Here is an 18881-nt window from a genome sequence, read left to right as displayed (position 1 = left end):
TCGTTTCTTTTTCAGGTAACTTTACCGAAGTAACTTCAGCGAAGTTCCAAGTTACTTTTAATTTGCTCTTCACTTGCGTTCACATATTTTCTTGCCGGTTACCGGTGTTGCTGGTTTTCTTACCTATTGTGCTGCCGGTGTGGGACTCTTCAAATAAAATGCTTATTCCCGGCACTTGAAGTGTTTTTAGCTGTATCTTCTTGGTTTCTTTCCGGTTCTTTCATGGCACTTTATGCCACATGAATGTGACGTTCAATCAATGACAGTATTCTATGCAGGAAGTAAGAACCGCTGCCATTGAAATGAAGCTGAATCATTGTCCGCCCACGGGGGTAATACGCAAAGCGTTCGAATTGTTGGACATAAACGAAAACGATGTAAGCGTGTTGCACTCCTCCGCAGGCAACTCAAGGTCTAACTCAACCGCCCACGCGCGCTGCACCTGTGCAGTGCTATTTTATGTCTGAAGTAACTTGGAAGTAACTCGTTCTTTTCTTTAAAGTAACTGAAGAACTTCGTTATTAACTTAGTTACATTTTTCACACGGTAACTTAACTCGTAGCGGGTTCTTTTTGACGGGTAATTTCTCCATCTATGGCAAATAGCAAGCAGCCACATTTGAGGAACGCCAAACGGATGTATACAGAGGTTGCTTCTTATTCTACGTTCGCAATGAATAAAACCGCTGAAAAAAAAAAAAAAATCTGTCAGAGTGAACGCTGAAGCAGATCTCGTGCAAAATTTCATGCTGTATAGAAACCTTTGAACCGTCACGCAACCCCACCCCGAAGCCTTTGGAACGCCTACGAGGCTATTTAACTATTTCGTATCATTAATCATATCATATACCAAGCGTTGTACCATACGAGTACACATGTGAAGTGCTGCAGGATTGGCAATTCATATTTGCGATGTTTTTCGATGTATATATATATGTTCATGTTCTAATACCGCCTCGAGGCAATTGTGTTGAGTGCGTCTGCTGTGTGTTTCAGCCGCAGACATCAGGATTTCCTGCGCGTTTGTTGCGATACACACACAGGATTCGGGGCTTTGAGCTTTCACTTCCTGCTTCACTTTTCTCTGTGATATGAGGCATATCTCCACGAACATTTAGAAATATGCATGCAGTGGACAAGTGCGACCTTTTCCAGATTTAGCGTTTCTGTAACATGTCATTGAGATTTTATACAGTGTCTCCCAGAAAACGTGTCATTGAATTATATATAAAAATAAAAATAATAAAATAATAAAATTATAATAAAAAGACTACACCACCTAGAATCATGCGGTCAACGGCATTTGTTCTCACTAGATTTTTGCCACCTTCTGACATGAAGGTCGTGTAAGGTAAGTTTAATTATGTAAATTTTTGCGACCTGAAGTCGGAAATTTGTCAAGTCACTTTTTTACCCCACCAATGTGAAGAGCGTGTTTAATTTATTCAAATTAATCATAATTGACAGGGATATTCAGGGGCTATCCTATCAGAAAAAAATAGCCGAACATCATGCTCTACGGAGCTAGCGAGCAACAAATTTTTTCAGCGCAATCCTTGTTAGTCCGACGAAAGGAGGTTGGAAACCTAGCCCACACCTACAACGCAGAAAGAGATAACACGGGTATGGCTTATCGCGTCCGTCTTTCGCTGGGATCGCACTTTCCTTCTCCCAATTTCAGGAACTGTCACTTTTTCTACTATCACTTTGTGGGCTGGGTTTGGAACCTCCTTTCCTTGGACTGGGAGCGATTGCGCTCAAAAAGTCGTCGCGCATTATGGTCCGGTGCTACGAAAAGCATGATGTTCGGCTATTTTTTCCGATGGGATAGCTCGCGCATATCACTGTCAATTATCATGAACTTGAGTGAATTCGGCACGCTCTTCATATTGGTGGGGTAAAAAAAAAGTGACCTTTACTTGGCTAATGTCCGAGTTCAGTTCGCAAATATTTACATAATTAAACTTACGATACATGACATTCACATCAGGAGTTGGCAAAAACCTAGTAAGAACAAATGCCGTTGAGCGCATAATTCTAGGTGGCGTAGTTTCTTTATTATAATTCAATGACACGTTTTCTGGGACACCCTGTATGAAAGGAGCTTTCTAGAAAATGATCCTACCGTATTTCTACATGTGCTAGTGAGTATATAGTATTGCGATAAAATATAAAGAGTTTCCTAAATGGTAGCCGCGAGGGTTAATTTATTCAGTAATGAGGGGGTTTCGACGGTCCAAGCCAAGAGGAGAGTCACATATTTTCTCGCTACGTTTCCTGTATTAGAAACATGACCACAGCAGACACTGCAAGAAGCTCCTGTGGAAGTTTGCCGTATCGCGCTACAAAACTGGTTGTTAAGCTTTTATGGTGCTTTATCGTTCTGCTTTTGTTTTCTGTGTTGGCACTGAAGGTTATGTGTGTGACCGACTTCCATGGCGTGCATTACGTGTACAGTAGGGAAACATGTACCATTTGTTGCCAATAAATGCATCACAGTCTACTGGTCAGCAACGACGGTCCAATATTATGCAGGCGTTTTGACCTCCAAGAAAATGCCCTTCTCTTCTTTTTTGTTTTTTGTTTCCTAGCCGTTGACGTCGTTCATACAGTTTGTAGAAACACGACAAACATCAACATAACACGACAACAAAGAAAAAAAAAAGAGAGAGAGAGAGAAAAATTTCCCTCGATGAGATGCTCGAGCCGTAATTCGTTTTAATTATGCTCCAAATTTACTCTCGAATTTTGTATCTTATGAAATTTTCGTAATGTTTCTGATTAACGCAGTGTTTTCCCTGCGCCTTTGTCAAGTGTGCCGAGCTCATGCTCAGTTTTGACATCTCTGGAGGATGCGTTCGTTCCGAGTAAATTTCCGTCTGTAGCACTTCTGCGAAATCGTTTGGTCTGCCTGAGACTGCTCGAGTGGTTGGATACTTGAAAAGGAGCCTCGCTTGAATCGAACCTCGATGAGCTACGGAACGCAATGAATTTCAGCGAGAAAGTCCCCCAACGCAACACCTACGAAAATATCGTCTGCTTCGCCGCTTCGATGACAGGCAACGCCACCTGTGATCAAACCGGTTGCTAGGCGTAGCTGATTGGTTGAGCTTCCGTTGTGGTCTGATCGTGAACGCTTCCCATTGGGTAGCGCCTCCTAGCGTAGCATGAACGACATAGAGGAGAAAAGCTGGAGAACAGCTGAGCATCAATAGTGGTCGTTGTGAGTGTGCCGTTGCTGTGTGCCTGTGTGTGTCTCCGTGTTGTTACCAAAACAGCTATCACACTGTCGAATCAAAGCACAACCGAAATACAAGGACACGCGGAATACATTCTTTGGGACAACAAGGTACGGTAATTTCTCTCACGTCTGCTAAGAAATGGTGGTGCTTCGGATTTTCGCTGGGCACTTTCCTCGTGTATGATACATAAAAATAGCAAAAAAAGAAAAAAATCAATGAAGGGTGCTTTCTCGTCGCTTCTTCCTGGAACTGCTGGATTGCAGAACGCCCTGCTAGCGTTCGTCGGGGCAGTACGGATAGAAAGGTTTTGGGCGTTCAAAGGATGAAAGAGGTTCGTTTGCTTGTGCGGCTTCATTCCTGTCGGAAGCGGAGGTCCCCCCCCTGGCCCCGCGGCTTTATTTTGAGTGCGGCAGGCACCTTCCCGTTCAAGGCAATGTTCTCTTCGCTGACGATCGCGTTTGATTTGGTGCCAATGGGAAAACTTCATTTGTTCTTAGCTGCAGACTTGCAGGAAAGCACGCTACAGGGTGCACTTAGCCTCACGTTGATGGGTTGATGACATTTGACAAAAGAAACAAGGAAATGAGCGCGCGTGATCCTCGAGCAAATGTGCATAATTCAAAGTAATTAAGGAACATGAAACAGTTAGTCCGCATGTGAGCATTGTGGTGATCCATCAACTTTTATTGATGACATCATTATTTCCGGGAGTTTCTACCGCGATCGTCGTGGTATAGTCATGGGGGTCATGTGTGTCATGACTTAGACGTTTTCCGAGTTTCGTAACCGTGTTTTTGAGAGTTGCACGAGGCCAAAAAGAAGTCTGTTTCCGGTGTTCGGTTTCATTTGCATTGGGGCGCTGCATCTTTTCCATTGCTGGTCGAACTTTTCACCTTTGCAGAAACGTAGCTATATTGTGTCACGCGTCCTCGAACCAGTGAAGCAATGTGTTGCACCACGAATGACGCGGTTCACATGAATGAACTGAGACGCGGGGTGTTTTGTTATCTCACATTGGGAAAAAAAGATTTGCATTGCTGTGAGTTGTGGCCTAGATTCTTCGTTCCTCACGAAAGGGTCGATACGCCTGCTTACAGGTATAACCGAGGGCAGTCAATTGGAGTCTTATTAAAAGGCGGACAATCATGCAAATTATACGCATGCTATCTTTTCATTTCATTTGTTTCTCAAGAACTGGGAGAGAGAATATCACAATGCGCCTGAAACGTAGTGTACTTCACCATCGCGTGAAATTGCCAACCAAAAATGCTTCTCTTGACGAACACATTCACAAAATGAACGTTTCTATGGGTCTTGTTACCACGACGGATCATGTCCACGTTTCGCGGTTTGCAAGCGGCGCCATGCTGTCTGCTGAGGTTCGCGGCGAGATATCCCAAAACGGCTGTTTGCAGATGCATGGACCGCGCACTTTGGATCTACGGCATGGAAATTTGTACTACACAGAACAGTGGCACGCGCGTTTGCAGTTGCATGCATGCGTTTGTAACGCATACTAATGATTCTACAGAATACGTTTGGAGTTGTGAAATGACGAGTTGATGATGATGCAACTTCACAAACAGAAACAGTTATCCCCGTGTCACCCACTTACCTTCGTGATAGAGTGATAGATATAATACAATCTATTTGCTGCAGCCATTCGTCATTTGTTTTTATATATTTATTTACGTTTATTTTTGAGTCCCAGAAACTGGGATAAACTTACATAAAGCATGAGCGCAGGGCAGGGCAGCACTGTTGTAGTCGTGAGCAGCTGCATCTTGGCCTAGATTACAGAGAGGTATCTGCTTGGTCACCAACAGCACTTTTCATTAATTATGTCCATGTATTAGAGATCTGGGTCACCCCTAAGTAATAGGCTAATCGCTCCCTTTGTTTGGTTACACCAGTTGCATTTGTTTACGCATGTTTGCATTGCTGGCACAATGGAAGCATTGGAGCATTATCAGAACATAGAGAATAGGGTTAGTGCCCCCCCCCTCCCCCTCATAATGGAACCCTCCCCACACCAGGCGATACATGGCAAAAGACAAGACATACCACACATAGGGAAAAAAACACTATTTTGGGCAAGCCGGAATTGAACGAAAACTGTAACGTTCTTTTTGTTTGCAGAGCGAAACCGAAAAATAGTCTTAAAGGCTTTTAGTTCAAGTGGAAAGTTGTGTCAGTGTGACGTGTCATCCTGAAGCTGGGCTCACATTTATATGCAGTCAGTGTGCTTACGTCCCCATGCAGTGTTTACGGTTTCAGTTTTGTTTTACCGATGATCTACGACGAACAAGCCCACATAATCACCTCCTATCATATCACCTCTTCCATTTTCAAGATTCTAGGTGGTGCTCCTCAAGAGCATTTTTTAGATCAGTCCTAAAATCTTGAATCGAATAGCCGCACGCATCTTATCACTGCTAGACTTTCGCTTCTTTTTTTTTTCTTTGAAAAACCTCCAAATTCGACACAACCTTTGCATCAGAACTGAAGGGATTCCTCAGAAAATGTTACGAGTAGCGCATAGATAAGAATAAAAAATCCCCATTCACAAATCCGTCAGGCGTTTATGTTCGACTTTATGAGAGATGTGAATACTATGGCAGAAAAAAAAAAAAAAGGTGTTCAGAGCCTCCCACACCCCTCGTCAGCTTCAATTGTGACCATGCGCACAGTGCAATCTGAAATCAGTTTGCAGAAAATATCAGAGATTACGTCTGTGCTGACTTCAGAACCAATGTGAACCATTGTTTTTTGACTCTGGAGCTGAACCATGTTCCTAGAACCAGTACAAAACCCGTAGCAAAAAAATGTTTTGGTTTGACGCCCTGTTTGTGGTGGCATCGCACCACAGAGAAAGAGGGGAAGTGGCAGTACCGGTGCTGTGCGTCACCTGTTGCAGACTGTACCCCCTAGTGACACCACTGCTTCTAACACTGCCTCTGTGCCTGCATTCAATCTGTATGAAAATAGCCTATCTGGAAAGCAACGTAGTTACACGAAAACTTACTTCGCCATGTTGAGACATGAGGTAAACTAAAGACTGGTATGACTAATTCGGGAGGCATGAACTCGTAACCGCAATCTATCAGTATCTCGTACCTGTAAAACAATGAGGAAGTGGTGGAACCTTCATCAGATCCCTGGGTTTTCCACCTTTCGGCACAAATGTTCTTAGGCTTTTGTTAGCTTACAATAACCTTTGTAATTCGTAGAACTTTTTGACTGGACAATGGATGTTTCGTGGGGATTTAGATGAATTATTTTGTCAGACTTTCATCGTATTCCTCATACAGACCACTCTGTCATATCACTGTGTACCACCTGTGGAGTGACAGCAGTTAATCAAAATCAAAAGCAGTTAATCTTTAGGAGTACTAGATTCACAGCTTTTTTTTGTCACCAAGGGTCTTTGATGCTTCTTGTGGTTTCATGCTGCAAATGTCAATGACTTAGAAACTTCTGTCTGCGATAAATCGTTCTCAAAGCTAAGTAAGAACCTACGTTGTTACGTTTGTTTTCGAGTTGGGGAAACAAAAGGATGTTGCGCACTTTTTTGTCACCCCTATTGTCTGGGATGCCTGCCAGCAATTCTCCCGCACTCACAATACAGCAGGCTCCCGCCGGGTAAAACAATACATATATAAACTACCTGTGATCTAACAGGTTTCAGGAGAAACGTGTTGACAAAAAATGCTATGCAAGCGTGTTCTTCTCAGTGTCTCAGACGCAGAAAAAATTGTTTTGCTTCCTGCAAAACATACGGGCGCATTGCATTTTTTTTTCTCACGCTATATTCTTATGAAACTTCATTTTTAAATCTTTAGTGATGTTTTCTTCCATGTTTAGAACATACAAAAATTCAGTACAGAATGGAACGTACTGTATCGAGTGCAAGCACGTCGCTATTACAGCCCTGTTTCCACGAAGAAATACACTTAATTAAGGAAAAAAAAAAGAAGAAATCTCTGCTGACTGAATTGCTCTAGAGCATCGGTGCTGCATCCCCTAGGAAGGCAAAAGTGCAGATGCAAACACGCATAAAATTTAAAGGGTTACAGGATAAAGTGTTGATGATACAGAGTGCATATATTGAGTGTTTATGTGCATGTCCTAGCTATGCTGACTAAAGCAGTCGTGGGGACGAATCATGGTCAGCTGCTATATAACAGCTTCTGTTTACGCACATATTAAGAAATGTGCTTGTATCGCAGCGGTTTATCACCCTTTCTGCTGCATCTGCTATTAACGTTGTGATGACAGTGTTTAGTGCACTGGTCGTTTGCCAGGATGCGAAGAGAGGATATTGTGGAGAGAGCATTGTATTTATTGTATTGTAGATTTGATGGTTGAGGAATATCGACCTCGGGGGGGGGGGGGGGGGATTAGTGTGTTTAACAGGAAGGGAGTTTATGGTATGAGTTACAACATACGTTTCAAGATATGTTGCTAGGATATCTTTCACAGAAATTGAAGCACTAAGGGGATAAGTCGGCTTATCCCCTTTTTTACTATGTTTGCTGTAATGGCATCCACATACCAGTATGTACCTGCCAAAGGAAATTTTGGGCCGTATTGCAATTTATTTGCCCGCTGCGGGGGGTTAAGAAACTGGAAATGCATGTGTGTCCATGGGACGGGCAATCACATTGGGCCCCTTTTCTCGGTTTGGGATTTTTGGACTTGTCCCCTTATTGCATACAGAGGTTAAATTGTTGATCACCGAATAAATCTGCATGGCAGATGAGAGCACCACCCGGGAAGCATGATGTCCACACAGTTCATGACACGTTTTTTTACTGGTTTTACATATTATTTATAGATATACATTACATACCTATCGTTGCATTGATTGTCAACGAGACTGCCAAAAAATGTTGTTTCACAAATCTCGTACGCTTCTTGAGAAGTGAGTATTTGCTGCCAAAAAGCGTTGCTACCAGTTGGATGTGAAGCAGGAGGAAACTTTAGAATAAATGTTCTTATGTAGTCTTTGGGTGATATACTGCAGGGACTTTACTCCAACGTGCATTGATTTGCATTGTCGTATGAAATAAGGCCACTTTAGCGGTACAGTGCGCCCAGATGGCACGCGCCTGCCGTAGATTGCCTCCATTGTTTCTGAAGGAAAAGGTAAACAAGAAGCCTGTATTCACGTATGAGGAGTGCGATTGTAAGATTAGATACTCTTATGTGCCCCCTTTGTCATGGGAGCTGTTTTGTTTAAGCCGGATTCCTCCTGTGCAGTAAAATATGAGAAAATATCCTGGTTGACCTTTTCCTCGGGCTCTGTATTATCCTACTTTACCAATCATCGTCAATTAAAGTTGTTGTTGTTGTTGTTGTTGTTGCTTTACCTTAGGCCAAGTTTTGAGATATTAATACCCTAGTCAGACGGCAAACCTAAGTCCTTTAGCGGAAAGGCCGTTACTTCACCTGTAGTCCAATCATCATTTGGAATGACATTGTCCTCTGCCCTGATTTGTTGAAAATGGGAGGCGTACACCTTTTTTATAACAATTATGCTGTTCATAATTGCCACAAAAAAGCCGTACACCTCCTGTTTTCAACAAATCACGGCTGAGAACGATGTCATTTCAAATGATGATTGGACTACAGGTGAAGTAAAGGCCGTTCCGCTAAAGGACTTAGGTTTGCCGTCTGACTAGGGCATAACTCTTGAGTATATAGCTGGATTGGCCTTGAATAAACCAAAACAATTTCTATAACTCTGCTAGGATCCTGAACATGATGGTAGCATGCCAAACAGTAGACGTGGAACAGAACAACAAGAAGGGGATCCTGGGTTGCAAGCTAAAACAGGGTGCCCCATTGCGAGGAATTATTTAAGCTAATCAGGTTTTTAGAACATTTAGGAAGCCTACTTTTGATTTGTAGTTCATTCTCTCCCTTTTCTTGACTCACTCCCTCATCACCGAGCACCTACTCCTTTGCACTCTCTTGCTCCAGGTTACAGTAAAAGTGACTTCATACTGTAGGTCATTTGTCCACATGCAAGTCCTATTCTGCTATGTCACTTTTGCGCACAATTCCCTAATTAATAAGTTAATTAATGAATTTCAGGTAATTAGTCACCCTGTAGTTACATACTTTCTTCGATAGGATGTCCTCCAGGCCGTACAACTCAACTGCAAAAGCGACATCTATGCTGCTCTTTTTGCTTTTTTTATTGAAATTCTGTAACGGATAAAAATGAACACCTTGTATATTAAAAAGCAAAGGGCGTAATATACTGCCTTATGGAACCCAAGATTTCACACGTGCAAGGTCAGATCCTGCCTTGTTTGCGCATTGTTTGAGAATTAACTTCAACATCATTTAAATTTTTTGGTAGATTTGGTGATGCCACCACATTAGTTATATGCGTTCCTACGTAGTAGATTCAAACAGTATAATAAAGAACATACTAACAAAGTCGCATAATGCCAGACAAAGGCGCCGGAGGCATTGTACGTGAAGCAGCGGAACAACTAAGCTTCTCGCACTTGAAACATTTGACATTAACCTTGCAGTGCATCAACGTTCCTGCAGGGAAAGGGCGCTCTGTGACTTGCAATCTGGAAGCTATCCAGAAACGCCATTGTGTCTCGTCTTCTAATTTTCACGGGCAATTTTGATGCCGGCGAAAATGTTGCATGAAACTAATGCACTACTGCGATACCTTCCAATAGACTGTTTCACTCTCTGGTTGTTCATTTCAAATTGAGAACGTGGAGGTGTACTTCAGACTCTAAATTATGTGGTGTGTGGCAAATTTAGCATGTCTTGCACAATCATGTCCTGTTCATCCAGGCAACTCTCGTTCTGCCGTCGAGCCGCACGGATAATGATTTTCCGAATCAACTCGTCTTGCACGCATCATATATCTGAAGTGATGTGGCATTTGTTTGATTGTTATTAATTATTAGTTAATATACTATATTATAATTCTGTTAATAATGCTAATATATCTAATTATTTATTAATATTATTAATCATTGTTAATATTGTGGCACATTGCACTCAATCTGAAAAATTTCTTGGGCACAGATTTTTCAAGAGCCCAGGCGACCAAGGTTCAAACAAATGGGTTAGTGTCACAGGTCCTGATAATGGGGTCGAAACGACTACTGGATATCCAGAATGTCTCTAATATTACATGTCCGAATAAGGGTACTGAATAACAAATAACTGAGTGCACCTGTACTGGGTTTGGGACTCTTCCTACATATTTGTTTCGGGTAACAAGTTTTCGGAATTACTGAGTCCTGGATAGGCGGGACATGACTATACACCATGTGCAGTACGTATTCAGCAGACAAGGATAACTTTTTTGCTAACCAGGTGGTGCTTGACAGTCTCTACGAATACCAGTGGTCGATCCAGAACAGCAAGCATTGGGGGGTTGCAAAAAGATTGGGAGGAGGGCTTATTATTACACTTACGGCACAGTTGTAAGGGGTTTATGTATTATTGCAGACGCTCGTCTAAGGCTGAAGGAACAAAGTGCAGCCGCTCCCCTTTGTAGGGTGTGCACAGGAAGGGAAACATTTGGGAGCATATCCCAAGACCTGGGAGTAGTGTGGGAGGAGTCCTGGATAAGTCAATGGGTGGATCACTGCTCACTACAGTACTATTAGAAGCGAGAAAAGGCATTGGCAAAACACGCAAGAACCTTGGGTCAGGAGCCTCTGATATTTTGAACAGCGGTGGTTCTTTTCTTGTGCAAATCATATTAAGCCAATCTTTCCATGTTATAACAAAATACGAGGAACTTCTGAGGAGAGCCTCTGTTGCTGATGAAAGTCCCCATTCGTGGTTGATGATGAAAGCAGGTGACGGATACTTCGTGTCGCTCATGGTGTCGTGTTTCGCAGGCGAGACATCAACAGAAGCAGAGCTGCCTGGGCAGAAACACCGCAAACGTGGAAGGTACATCTCGAGTGGCGACACCAACAACCGGGGCAGTGGAACACAGGAGCTGGTACCCTGCGGGGCGATGGTGGTGGCTGGCATGGGAGACAGATGTGGCCGAGTGGCAGTGCTATCGCCCTTTGCCCACCAGGTGGGGGGGCACTCTCAGATGCTGCTCTTGGACCCGGGCACGCTCTGCAAACCTCTCATACGCAGGGAACTGCACTTCTACCTGAACGTACCGAGAGACATGCGAGACTTTGTGCCACAGTACAAGGGTAAGGCCTTTCTTCATGCGCACTTCATTATCGTTTGACATAGCCAGGAATTTTCTTCGGGGGATGGCAATGCAAAAAAAAAAGGAGCTGACCGAAATAATACGGTGAACCCCGTTGTGCAGCCGAAATGTGTCCCACTTAGGGAGGTGTCTGAGTTACAGAATTAGGGGGGAAAGAAAAAAATGGAAGAGAACACAGCTGTGTTGCCAGAAATGTCCCCCCCTTTTCAATTCATGGTCGTTAGTGGTTTACGATTCTGTGTGCTTTTTTGCCACCAACTTTTTGTATGCAAGATCTATTATACATATTTCAGATTTAAATGTTATATACAATGTGATGATTGCAGGTGTGATCCAAGTTGAGTGCACGGACGAAGATGACGACGGCCCCTCTTTCATGTCGCACACTGGACTGGGAGCGTCATGCTGCGTGTCGGACGAACTGTCTGGTTGGCGGAGGCGACACCGGGTGCAGCAGCAGCTCAAGGTTCAGATCTGTAGATGCAACGAACAGCGTTTCCTGTCTCGAGAGGTTCACCAGAGCAACACCAAACGTATCCTTTCGCCAGTCCCTCTTGGGTGTCGAGTCATGTCAGTTGATTGCAGTGCCACACTGTGTACTTCTTGTAGATGCATAGTGTTTCCTTGACTGTGTTTTGCCGCAGACTTTCTCTTGCTTGAGAACGTGGTATCTCACTTCAGAAGGCCCTGCATTCTGGATCTCAAAATGGGCACCCGCCAGCACGGAGATGATGCGTCGGACGAAAAGCGTCATCGGCAGATGGCCAAATGCGCTGCCAGTACGTCTGCTACCTTGGGTGTTCGCATCTGCGGCATGCAGGTATAGAAAACGTTAGTTTGCGTTTGCAGGGACAACCTAGATCTAGAGCACGTTCTTCTCCATTGCCCACACTACCGACCTTCCCGAACCGTACTCTCCGGATCCCTTAACGAGCTGGACTCTCGCCCCTTCTCTCTCACAAAATTGCTTGGTCCCTGGCCACATCCAGCTCACCAATGCTCTGCCCTCAAAGCTCTCTTCGCCTTTCTGGATACCACAGCACTTCGATCCTTATTGTGAAGGGACTCGTTATTTCATTCACTGCGTCACCCCCAGCAATGGGGTAGAGTATCGCCCCTGGCGATGACATTCCCCATCCATCATCTCACAATAAAGTTGTTGTTGTTGTTGCTGCAGAGACAACCTAAACACGTTAGAAGATAAACTTTCGCAGAATTCGTTAACCTTTTTCCCCCCAAAAAAACATGGCAGAAGAGGGACGGTTAATTATGGCAGGAAAATATTGAGACAGTCGAAGAACATTTAACTGCCATGTTGTCCCAAAACATCTGGAACGTGTAAAAATATCGAGCACTCTATCGGCAGTCACGATACACAATGTGTTCGCTGCACGATGTCTTGTCACCACGCTATTAAATTTTACAAACGCCAAGCAGCGGCGAGTGGTGTGGCGTTACATTGGAGGCCTGGGCAGATCTCCTGCCGTGATATAATCAGGTCTGTATGACGTACATTACCTTAGAAACCACAGCAAGGTCTCTGTTCTTACTGGAAAATTTATCTGCTACGGATGCTGTACGGCGCTACTTGCGATGAACTCTGCGCGTCACAGAGTGACATCTGTTTCACTTATTTGCCTTTGGAAGGAGCAAAAAAATAAGAGCTGTGATATTCATGTATTTTAAGGTATCTGGGGAAAATAAAGTACCTACTAAATGAATCAAAAACGCAGCCACGAGGTGTCTGTATGGTGTCTCGTGGCTGCGTTTTTTTTATTATGTACCGACTGCCCCAACTAAAGGTTCTAATTAAAGTACCTACATTGGGGGACGCACTAATTATAGTGAATGCATCAATTGCATGAGTAAATACGACATTGAGTCGGCCCGATGAGACTCAATACAGTGCCCTTGTCATGCAGGTCTACCAGACGGACACCCACACCTTCGTGTGCAAAGACAAGTACTACGGACGCTGCCTCGACGAGCATGGATTCCGTCGGACCCTCCGCCAGTTCTTCTACGACGGCTTCCACCTCCGGACGGACTTGGTGGGCCTTGTCCTGGACCAGCTTAGCGCGCTCCGTAAGGCTGTCGAGCGCCAGATCTCCTTCCGCTTTTATTCGAGCTCTCTCCTCATAATCTACGAAGGCAGCGACGAAGATGACGACGACGATCGCGTTGGTCGTCACACCACGGAGGAGGAGAATTTCGATTGCTCGGATGAGTCGTCACTGGATTCGTCTCTCGACGCGACGGCGGTGCAGCGTAAACTGCACCGTGATCCGCGTGTCGACGTGCGGATGATTGACTTTGCGCACACGACCCATGCAGGCTATGAAGGCGACACCACGGTGCACCGCGGCCCCGATGCGGGGTACTTGCTTGGGTTGGACAATCTGATAAGACTCCTCAGCGAGGTTCGCGATGAGGTCAAGTAATTTCATAATGGTGACGACGGTGTCATCGGTGATGCAAAGAGGGCCACTCTCGCTTTTATGACAGATAGGTTGTGGTATCAATTGACCCAACGACAATTGTACACTATCATAACGGTCTTGTATCAAGGCTGTCAAATTTCATGCCATAGCAAATGGAACAATGTTTTTTCGAAAAGGGCAATCGAAGATAGGCAGGCGTAAGTCTCGGTGATAAGAAATAAGAATCAGACCATAAGCACACTGCTCTTTAGTTCTCTATGAACTAAATATATATATATATATTCAATAATTGCTAGGCACCCATGCAACGGGGTGACTTACCAATGGCCGCATACACTTCAATGCACCTACTGTAGTGCAGTACCGTAGCCAGAAAAATGTTTTGGGAGGGGTTCTGTGGGAACTTCTTGGAGGGGAGGACGTCTCCCCTTTTCCCTCTCGCAAATGCATACCAAAGGTACAAGTTCTGTGGTGGGAGTAAAGGTTGACCCTTCCAGGAACTCCCTCTGGCTATGTCACTGCTTCAAAGCGTGATACTGTATGCTCGAAGCCGCAAATTCTACTGCTGTTTTTCTTTTTCTAATGCGTGTTACAAACATTTGCCAGGCAACACTGGATTCTGTTGTAAAGCTTCCCCACAAAGCACATTCCCGCAGTGCTTGACAATACAGCATCTGGCATTCGCATGCCATACTTCGTGAAGTTGCGAGCTGCACTGTGTCATACACATGTACTGTATACTGTGAACAAGGTGAGCTTTGCTCATGACACCCGTTTTCCTGCATCGTTGGCCCCCGTCTGGTCAGTGCTATTTTGCTGATGCTTCTCATTTTTCTTATTGCCTTTCTGCACCCACCGCTGTTTAATATTTAAACAGGATGGTGGCCTTTCCAGTTCAATACCTCGCCGACATGCTATTTATTTTCAGTGTCATCCATTATGCTTGCGCTTGTCACACGGTGACAGGGTTTCCTATGACTGCCAGAACTATTTGTTCTAGGAGCTGTATATAATTGTTCACAATGTTTTGTTTGTTCACATTTTACATGTCAGTCTTGTATCTAGTGGGAACTTGTTGTGCAATAGGGAAAGAGCAAAGTGACTGTTTGAATGGGGAAGAGGATATCTTGTTGCATTGACAAATTATAAATTTTCGTGGTAGTTTGAAACTGAGCTTGGTGACAAGTAAATGCCTGAAATAGCTACATGCACGACATTGCAGGTACAGCTGCTGTCAGACTTAACTGTAATGTGTAACAATCTAGCCTGCACTGAAGCATAGGGCAGGCAGTGCCACTATCGTGAGTTGCTGTACGTCTCAACCCAGTCTCGGACCTATATCTCGGATGCAGTCTCAAACCCAGGGCCTAGCGCCCTGCTGTAGCTGTTACAGTTAAGTCTGAGTACGACTGTACTGTATGTTACAATGCACTCATGTGGAACACCAGGTGAAGGTGTCATGGAACAAGCTTTCTTCTCGTGAACCCTTTGCCCAAATGTCTCTGTTCCGAGTGATGTACAGTACACACCAAATCAGGTACATGTCCTTTACAAATAGAGCAATTTCGCTTGTCCATCTCGATATTTTCGAAGGATCACACAAGCCAGACTGGAAGTGTAAGATATTTGTAATTCTGAGCAGCGCGTAGTCAGTAGTTTCAGGATGTGATAGCAAAGTTAAAAGACTATTTTTAAGAACATTATAAGCCGTGCCCTTCACTGAAACTATGGTTGTAACTTGTAAGTACTAGTGTATAAAGAAGGAAAGCGCTGAATCATAACTTGGATTCCTGTTCCTCTTGCAAAGCCATTCATCACTTTCTGTCTCACCGGAATGACAATGGTATAAGTGTTGTTGTTGTCTACGTATATCTACCTGTATTTGTTTGGTGCCTGTAACGTTAAAAGGACCAAGAATGCATAGGGTGTGAACACTGCGAATTTCATTTGAGGAAGCACAAAGACAAGAAACTATGGAAGTTTCTGGATATGAGTAACTCCTGGCAAAGGAGGGAAGTTACTGGGCAACAGGAACCAGGCTTTCGCACTTTTGAAGTTTTATCGTCGAAGTAATACCTTTTGTCACCCTTAGGCGTTTCAACAAATTCACAATTGGTTGCTGTTGCCTCGTAACTTTAGTGCATGCTGCATGTTTGTACAATAGCGAGTAACAACACGGATAATAGGGTAGGGCTGGGCATTTTGAGAGGATGCTGAGAGCTTTGCAAGGTATCTCATTTTGTTTGTTACCGAGCATAAACATGCGTCGGTCACTTTGTACTATGTACGTATGTGCAGTATTTTAGCCGTTGTGGCAATAACCATGATTGTAAGCTTGATTGCGGAGGTTCCTTTCAAGGCTGTGTTTATTATAAGTGTAAATACGTGTAAATAAAGGCATTTCTACAACAAGTACACAGTGTAATGTCACGTACACTCCCAGTCGTACTCACATTCACATGAGTTACACACAACCCAGGAGAAATAGCCGAGGCGTGCTAAGTCAAAGCAAGCCGACAGATGGTGATGCGAAGGTCTGCTGCCTACGGTCATCGACACATCGAAAGTCTGTGCAGCTGGGGTCCTGTCCGTAGCGGATGAATTTGCCGCGGCGTATGAGAGAATACTGCTACTCTACTGTCACAGTAGTCTGCCTCTCCCAGATTTAATTAACCTTCAACCTTATTACATTTATAGCATGGCACAGTGGCATATATATGTCAGTCGTCCTTTCCTGACCTTCAGCTCCGCTTTAGGGAAGTTGTTGTGTGTTTCCTTCTCTCCCACTTGACGCGTGCTTTAAATGTTAGTCTTGTAATAAACTTTCAGCTGTGTTTGAGAGTTCGTTGTGTTTGTCCCCTTTTTTCCGTGACCCTCGTCTCGAGGGCGGGGGTCGGGTTCTTCAGTATGGATGTATACGTATTAACTTTATATAAATAAATAAATAAAACTTTAAAGGAAGTATTTTTTTAGTAATCTAAGATATCATCATCACTGTGATAGCAACATGCGTGAACAATTTCCACTATTTTGTGTGTTGTTCATGTTGAATCTATGTTGAATCGGACCTTTCAACATAGTCTGTTGAAAATGTGGCTAGCGTGTGCCACATTCATGCCTACGCCTCAACAAACAATGGACTTCTTGCCTGACTGCTAATATGCATGCATGAGTGGTTTTCATGCTGCATATTGTTTCGTTTGACTTGCAACAGGGCTAGTTAGCTTAGATTTTGCTAGGTTCTGACAAAAATAAAATGTTACTTCACTGCTACTTTACCCCCAGAGCCAATTACTGTGGAAACAGCTGATCATCTTAGTACTACAGCGACAAGCATTGATTCGACAAAACCACTTGCAACCAAGATAAGAGCAACATTTATTGGTTCCACTTCTTCGTCTCATTTTCGAGGAACAACCTATGCTCCCTCTTCAGCAGCCTCTTAGGTTTATACTTTACAACCACCTTGTGCCTTTTACGAGTTTCAATGATGTTTCTCTTCTGCAAGCTCTTGTACCTGTCTTCCAGTACGCTGCCCTCTGGTTTCAGCTTCCGCAGCGACTCCGCCAACTCTTCCGACAGTTTCAACTCTTTGTCTGGCTCCTCAAACTTGAACCTGCTCATCTTATGCGGCTTGTACATCTTCTCGGCGAGACGTTCTTCGTTTCGCAGCTGCGTCTGCTTTGCTTTTGCCTCCATCTGCTTGTACTCGGTCTCTATGTTTTTCACCTTGAACACCTCGTTCATTGCGATCCGCTCTTCTTTGCGCTTCTTCGCCTCCCAACGAATTCTCTGCTGTTCGAGCTCGCGCCTTCGCTTCTGCTTCGTTTTCCTGTCCTCGGCTCGCACCGGTGGATTCATGTGAGGCGGTTCGACGTCGCATTCACTGTCGGAGTCATCGGTGTGCTCAAACAGCCCCTGCGACATTTCGGCTAGCTTTGTGGCTTCTGTTGGAGCTTCCTCCCTTGTGGGCAGCATGTTGGTTAGCACCCGTTCAATGTGCTTCTCTTCTCTCAACTTTTTCTCCTCAACTGTCAATGCTTCGCTGAGGAGTGCTTGGTGGTCATCGTATGCTGGGTTGTAAGACGCCCCAGGATGAGGAACTTCTACTGGTGGCAACAGCGAAGGTTTCTGGTATCGTCGCAGCGGGATGTTCGGCCGACGTTTCTTGGTGTACTCGTTAATAAATTTCTCCGAGTCTTCATCTAATCCAGTCTGTTCTTTCTCGTTGCTTTCCCAGACGTCGTAGAAGTCCGGTAATTTGAATGTATTTACAGCTTCCTTCTCCTTGCGGTTTGCCGATATTTGCCTGTCGACAGCAGCTTGCTGACACCGTCTGGCACTGCGCTTCTGCTGCTTTTTTCGGACTGCGGCTGGTTTACGCTCTTCGGGGTCTCTGACGCGACACGGTATGATTGGTGGGGGTACTTTAGATGTTGGTTCTAAATTCTGGAAGCAAGTGAGCTTCTTTGACCGCCTTTCTCGTTTTGTTAATACCTTTGATGCCTTCAATCGCGGAGATGCTGGTGTTTTATCCACGGAGAAGAGGGCATTATCGGGTTTGTCTTCGAGTGGTCCCCCGAGACGATCGTCGAGCCTTTTTTCTTCGAGAAATTCCTCAACATCCTTGACATTGATGTGTTTAATCCAAGTCTTCTTCCTATTTTTGCTCAAGCCGAGTCTTTTCCGCTTACTGGTGGCAGCCATTTTTGCGGGAGAGACCCAGCCTCAGTTACGAATCCACGATCCACGTGGTGGTGGAAGTGAAGCCCATAAAATACCACTTGTCCAGTGAATTTTCAAGTGCGAGTGTTGCTTTTTCCTTTGTCGTATGAGGATATGAATTTTGCAAGTAATCAGAGTACCCACCACTTCCACCACCTAAATGACCTAAATAAAGCACATTAAAAAAATCTAGAAGTAACGTACAACAACAAAAGTGTAAATTAAAGCTTTTTATTTATATTTACAT

General features: G+C 44.2%; 2 protein-coding genes across 2 annotated transcripts; one reads left to right on the top strand and one right to left on the bottom strand.

The window, feature by feature from the left end:
- The first annotated feature begins 3181 nt into the window (after positions 1-3181).
- Positions 3182-16324, top strand: LOC135366701 (inositol hexakisphosphate kinase 1-like). The gene is made up of 5 exons (XM_064599525.1): positions 3182-3348; positions 11134-11448; positions 11795-12001; positions 12113-12288; positions 13391-16324. Exons 2-5 carry the CDS (start codon positions 11256-11258, stop codon positions 13907-13909), a joined length of 1095 nt encoding a protein of 364 aa, XP_064455595.1. The 5' UTR covers positions 3182-3348; positions 11134-11255; the 3' UTR covers positions 13910-16324.
- Positions 16325-17268: 944 nt separating this feature from the next.
- On the bottom strand, positions 17269-18659 carry LOC135366699 (ribosome biogenesis protein NOP53-like). The gene has a single exon (XM_064599524.1). The coding sequence runs from the start codon at positions 18614-18616 to the stop codon at positions 17288-17290; it is 1329 nt and encodes a 442-aa protein (XP_064455594.1). The 5' UTR covers positions 18617-18659; the 3' UTR covers positions 17269-17287.
- Between the last annotated feature and the right edge of the window lie 222 nt (positions 18660-18881).

The sequence above is a fragment of the Ornithodoros turicata genome, chromosome 8 (genome assembly GCF_037126465.1).
Source record: "Ornithodoros turicata isolate Travis chromosome 8, ASM3712646v1, whole genome shotgun sequence".
Classification (NCBI taxonomy): Eukaryota; Metazoa; Arthropoda; class Arachnida; order Ixodida; family Argasidae; genus Ornithodoros; species Ornithodoros turicata.
The sequence above is the reverse complement of the archived record's forward strand: the minus strand, read 5'-3'. Positions and strand labels throughout refer to the sequence as shown.

Coding starts and splice junctions, on each gene's coding strand:
- LOC135366701 (XM_064599525.1), top strand. CDS start 11,256: ATGGTGGTGGCTGGCATGGGAGACAGATGTGGCCGAGTGGCAGTGCTA. Junction 12,002..12,112: donor TCACCAGAGCAACACCAAAC/GTATCCTTTCGC, acceptor GTTTTGCCGCAG/ACTTTCTCTTGCTTGAGAAC. Junction 12,289..13,390: donor TTCGCATCTGCGGCATGCAG/GTATAGAAAACG, acceptor CTTGTCATGCAG/GTCTACCAGACGGACACCCA.
- LOC135366699 (XM_064599524.1), bottom strand. CDS start 18,616: ATGGCTGCCACCAGTAAGCGGAAAAGACTCGGCTTGAGCAAAAATAGG.